The following is a 4697-nucleotide window of genomic DNA, read 5'->3' on the forward strand; positions in this document are numbered from 1 at the left end:
ATAGCCGTTTTACTTGTATTTGTGTATTTCTGTTTCCATTGTCTGTTGTACTCAATACATCAACTGAAATTTCTGTAACATCATACCTGCCTGTCTTCTGTACGTCTAGCAAACTTGAAAACCTGTCTTCACATCTTTGCAATATTCAATACATTGTCAGTTCTGAGGACACATTGTAAAAATAAATGTATATACAGTTCAGTCAGAAATCAGTTCAGTCATACCTGTGCTATTTTTCCATTGTACTTTATACATGATAAACGGGTTACTTTGTAAAATATATTGCCAAAAAGATAACTTCAGTATGCTCCACCGACTACTGGGCTCTACGACCAGTTGTCTTTCTCGAATAGACTGCTATCGGTCAACCTGGAAATTAGCTAGCTATCGCTGCCCCCCTGAACTGCTGATTGCTGAAGTCAGGCATTCAGCTAACCGCTCCCCACCTCCCCGGCCCTTAAAAACCGCCCCGAAGCATCACGGAAAAAAAATAATAGTAATAATTAAAAAAAAAAAGAAGAAGAAGAAGCAAAAGGAAAGCCACCAGTCCCATCGGGCACGCAGCAGGTAACGCCGGCGGGCAGCTGCTCGAGGGGGCCCGGAGCCGGCCCGGGGGGCGGGGGCCGGGGCCACCGCTGGGACCCGGTCCCGGTCCCGCCGCCCCGGCGCGGCGGGGAGCAGCCTCACAGCCTGAAGGAGGCCTCGGAAAAGGGATGCTGCATCTTGAAGCTAGACAAGAAGCACTGGAGGGGCGGGGGCAGGGGGTTGAGGAGGGACGGAGGGAGGCTGGGGAAAAAGAAATCATCGCCTCTGACCTCTAGCGAAGTGCCAGGTTTTTTCTTAAGCTCTTCACATTTCCTAAATTTGCAGATCTGGTGTCCCGTTTTGCGGTTCCTGCAACTGCTGCAGACTCCACAGTTGATGAGCCGCTTGCAGGGCACGCACACCCCGCACCGTTTCCGCTTCTTCTTGGCGGGGTTGCCCGCCCCGGCCCCGCCGCCGCCGCCGCCGCCGCCGCCGGCCCCCCCGCCGCCGCCGCCGCCGCCGCCGCCGCCGCCGCCGCCTCCGCCGCCCCCCGCGGCGGCGGCGGCGCCCAGGGCGGAGGCGGGCGAGGCCGAGGCGTGGCTCTGCGGGCAGTCCGCCAGGTTGGCGATCTGGAAGGCGCTGTCTGTGACGGCGGCCGAGGCGGCGGCGGGCGAGTGCAGCGCCGTCATGACGATGACCCCCGGCGGCAGGGAGAGGCCGCCCAGCGCCGGGATGGCCGAGAAGGTGCCGACGCGCTCGGGCAGGTTCATGATCTCCGCTTCGGCGGCGCCGCACTTGAGCTTGTTCATGCACTCGCCGGCCAGCGGCCTGCAGTGCTCGGGGGACAGCGTGGAGAGGAAGTTGTTGTTGGCCATGGGCAGCGCGGGCTGCTCGGCCGGCGCGCAGCCCGGCTTGCCCAGCCGCTGCGAGTCGCTCCGGTGGTGCATGCTGCCCCTGCCGGCGTGCAGCGAGGAGGCGGCGGCGGCCGCGGAGGCGGAGGCGGCGGCGGCGGCGGCGGCGGCGGAGGAGGGCTTCCTCGCGCCGCCGGCCGCGCCGCCGCCGCCGCCGCCGCCGCCGCCGCCGCCGCTGCCCCAGAGCATGGCGGTGGCGGCGGCGGCCGTGGCGGTGTCGCAGTTCCAGGGGGACATGCCGATGCGGGCGGCGGCGGCGGCGGCGGCGCTGGGGAAGATGGGGGTGGTGATGCGGGCGATCTTGGCCGCCTGCGGGAAGGCGCCGCCGTTGGTCTTGTAGAAGGTGGCGAAGGAGCGGTACCTCTCCATCTCCGAGTTGTAATCCACAAGGCTGTTGAGGGCCCCCTCCGGCAGGTGGCTGTCCTTGGGCAGCCCCGGCGCCTCGGGGTTGGGGCCGCTCTCCACGCACACGTTGGTGTTCATGGTGCCCGCGCCGGGGGGGCCGGGGGACCCGGGCCGGCGGGGGGGGGGAGGGAGGGAGGGAGGGAGGGGGGTGTTTAATCCTCTTTAGGGCGCATTTCCGCGGGCGGTCAGTTGCCGGGCAGCCTCTTCTCCTTGCATCCTCCCGGGAACTGTCACAACTAAAATAAAGAAAGTCATTGCCAGGGGGGCGCGCGGGCCGGGGGGCAGCGAGGGACCGGGCGAGGGGGCGAGGGGGGGCGCGCGCGCGCACTAACGGTCGCTACGGGCCGTTGGCGATAACGGCCATAGAGGCGTGCCCCCGGCCCTGCCCCCGCGGCCGCGCCGGGGATACCTGCGCAGCGGCGGCTGCCTGCCTGCCTGCTTGCCTGCCTGCCCGGCCGGCGCCGCGGGGGACGGAGGGGGCAGCCCGGGCGCTAACGGCGCCGGGGGCAGCGGCGGGCGGACCGAGCCCGCAGCGCGCCCGCCCGCCACTGAGGGGCTGCCGGCGGGCGCAGTGCGCGGCCGCGGGCCGACAGAGAGCCTGCCCGCAGGCGAGCCGGGCTGAAAAGGCGGGGAGGGGGAAAAAAAAGAAAAAGAAAAAAAAAAAAGACCGAGGCGGGGGGACGGCGGCGCCAGCTGCCACAGTGTCCTTCTGTGCCCGGCGGTCGTTAGCGTGGCTCCCGGCACAGCTGGCCCCGCCGGGGTCCCGCACCAAGGACGGGGCGGGCCGCCGCCGCCGGGGCTGGGCGAGGGGGGGGAGAGCGGAAAGGCTGGACTGAAATATATATATATATATTTAAGCCAGGCAATTTCACAGCTCGTGATCGCAGAGCCTGCAGCTGTACTAAAGACTGAATACGTCCAACCTCGCCGAAGGATCCCCCCCCCCCAGCCCTAACCCCAAGCCATGGGGCTTTGCAAGGTTGATTTCAGGAAAGGCTGGAGGGTGGGGGGGGACAGCCCCTGCAGGCATTACGGGAACAGGGCTTGCTTCGTCGAAAAGAAAAACAAGGAAAACTGCACAAGGTTTATCGCTTTACCTGCGGAACTGACCCTTCCTGGGGAAAGATGGCTTTTTTTTATTATTTCGATTTTAGCAAAGTTTAAGATAGGAATAAGGATGTGGTGCTCATTTTATTTCCCATAGGCCACTCCTATGAGGTGAAGGGGGATATTTTAGTTTATAGCAACGAGAAAGGTGCATTATTGCAGCCTTCGTGAACTAAAGCAAAACATAAACATAACTTAAAAAGCCCTCAGTTTATGAACACTGCCTCTTTGTTTTTCAGATTCTTTACCTGAATAGTTTAGATATTTCTAGCATCTTTTCTGATTTATGGCTATTGATCAGAAACGTTTACTTCAGCGATGCTAATGGGGCCACGTATAGTTTCAAGACTCCAGTATGTTTAGTTCAAAATGGTTATCAATTACAGTAATTACGATCATAATTAGATTAATGAACCATTTGTAGCCCAACCTACCAAGTGCAACAACTTCATCTTCTCCCGATGCTGTACACTAAAAAGCAGCGTTGGTGTAAACAAATCCAGATTAAGGGAGAGTAAATCTAAATAAGAAACCTCACCCTTGGCTGGATTAGGAACTAACATGCATCTTTCAATCAGAAAAAGACCCTAATCACACGGGAACCACCTCTGCATTTTCACGCAAGGAAAAAAACCGAGACTATTGCTCCCTTCAGAGGTCTGATGGCAATACAAAGGCTGCCCCGGAAAGCTCTAGGCTAAACGTAGTCTTGTGGAGAGATGCTAACAATTTGCATATAGCAGAAACCTCCCGTTTCCATAAATGCAAACGTAGCCGCATGTCCTTAATAAGAACTACTCAATAAAACTAGTTTTGCCAACCATGTGTAGGAAATCCACACATCTGGCAAGGAATAAAACGTTAACATGTAGCCTTTTATTCAAGAACTCAAGTAGCATACGCATTTTCTTGCCCTATTTCCCCCTAGTATTAAAGTGGTTTCTCTCCACAAAAGCTTTCTTTGCTTGCTACCTTCTCTCCCCCCGTAACCCCCTTTCCAGGTTTATTGCCACCAGAAACGAGAAAATGATGGTGCCCACCAACCAGGTCATTATTGTTTAATCGATGCATCTCTAGAGCATGAAAAAGGGACCCAAGACGTAGTTATTGATCCCCCCCTTAACTATAGCCCTTATTTTCCCGAATAAAATAAATAAATAGAAATTGCTACCCGGACTTCACGATTCTGTTGCTGCTTAAGCCAAATGTGACTGTACATGTTCAATACTGCATGTCTGGTCTGCCAAAGACATAGAGATCAAAGGTCATATTTAACATTCAGGAGGAGGGGCGGGTGCGGATTAATTAATAAATTAATATAGCGGCGCCTTTTATTGCCCAAGTCTAGCATTAATCTACTTTTACGATCCCAGAGGACAAGAACAAAAAAAAAAAAAGGCAGCCCCCAGCAAAAACACAAAATGAAAAACAAAACGCACCCCCCCCCAAAAAGAAACAAGGGAAAAGAGGGGGGAAGGGGGAAAAAAAAAAGCAAACCGGTCACTTACCAGGCTCTTTATTTGGGGGGGCTTGAATTTGCAGACGCTACCAGCCTGTCTGCCTTTAATTAGTTGCACATCAGTCCCTAACACAAAGAAGAAGAAGAAGAAGAAAAAGAAGAAAATATCCAGATGTGTCTTGGCAGCTCCTCAATTACAACTTTGATACTTGTAAACAAACTGCGAGGGGTTGTGGAAAAGGGTGGTCGGTGCCGGGGGGGGGGAGAGCGGCGGTGGAAATAAATAAAAG

At 56.4% G+C, this 4697-nt stretch overlaps 1 protein-coding gene across 1 annotated transcript; it reads right to left on the bottom strand.

The window, feature by feature from the left end:
* Positions 1-497: 497 nt before the first annotated feature.
* CXXC4 (CXXC finger protein 4) lies at positions 498-1939 on the bottom strand. Its single transcript, XM_067297576.1, has one exon. It carries the CDS (start codon positions 1917-1919, stop codon positions 684-686), a length of 1236 nt encoding a protein of 411 aa, XP_067153677.1. The 5' UTR covers positions 1920-1939; the 3' UTR covers positions 498-683.
* Between the last annotated feature and the right edge of the window lie 2758 nt (positions 1940-4697).

The sequence above is a fragment of the Apteryx mantelli genome, chromosome 5 (genome assembly GCF_036417845.1).
Source record: "Apteryx mantelli isolate bAptMan1 chromosome 5, bAptMan1.hap1, whole genome shotgun sequence".
Lineage (NCBI taxonomy): Eukaryota > Metazoa > Chordata > Aves > Apterygiformes > Apterygidae > Apteryx > Apteryx mantelli.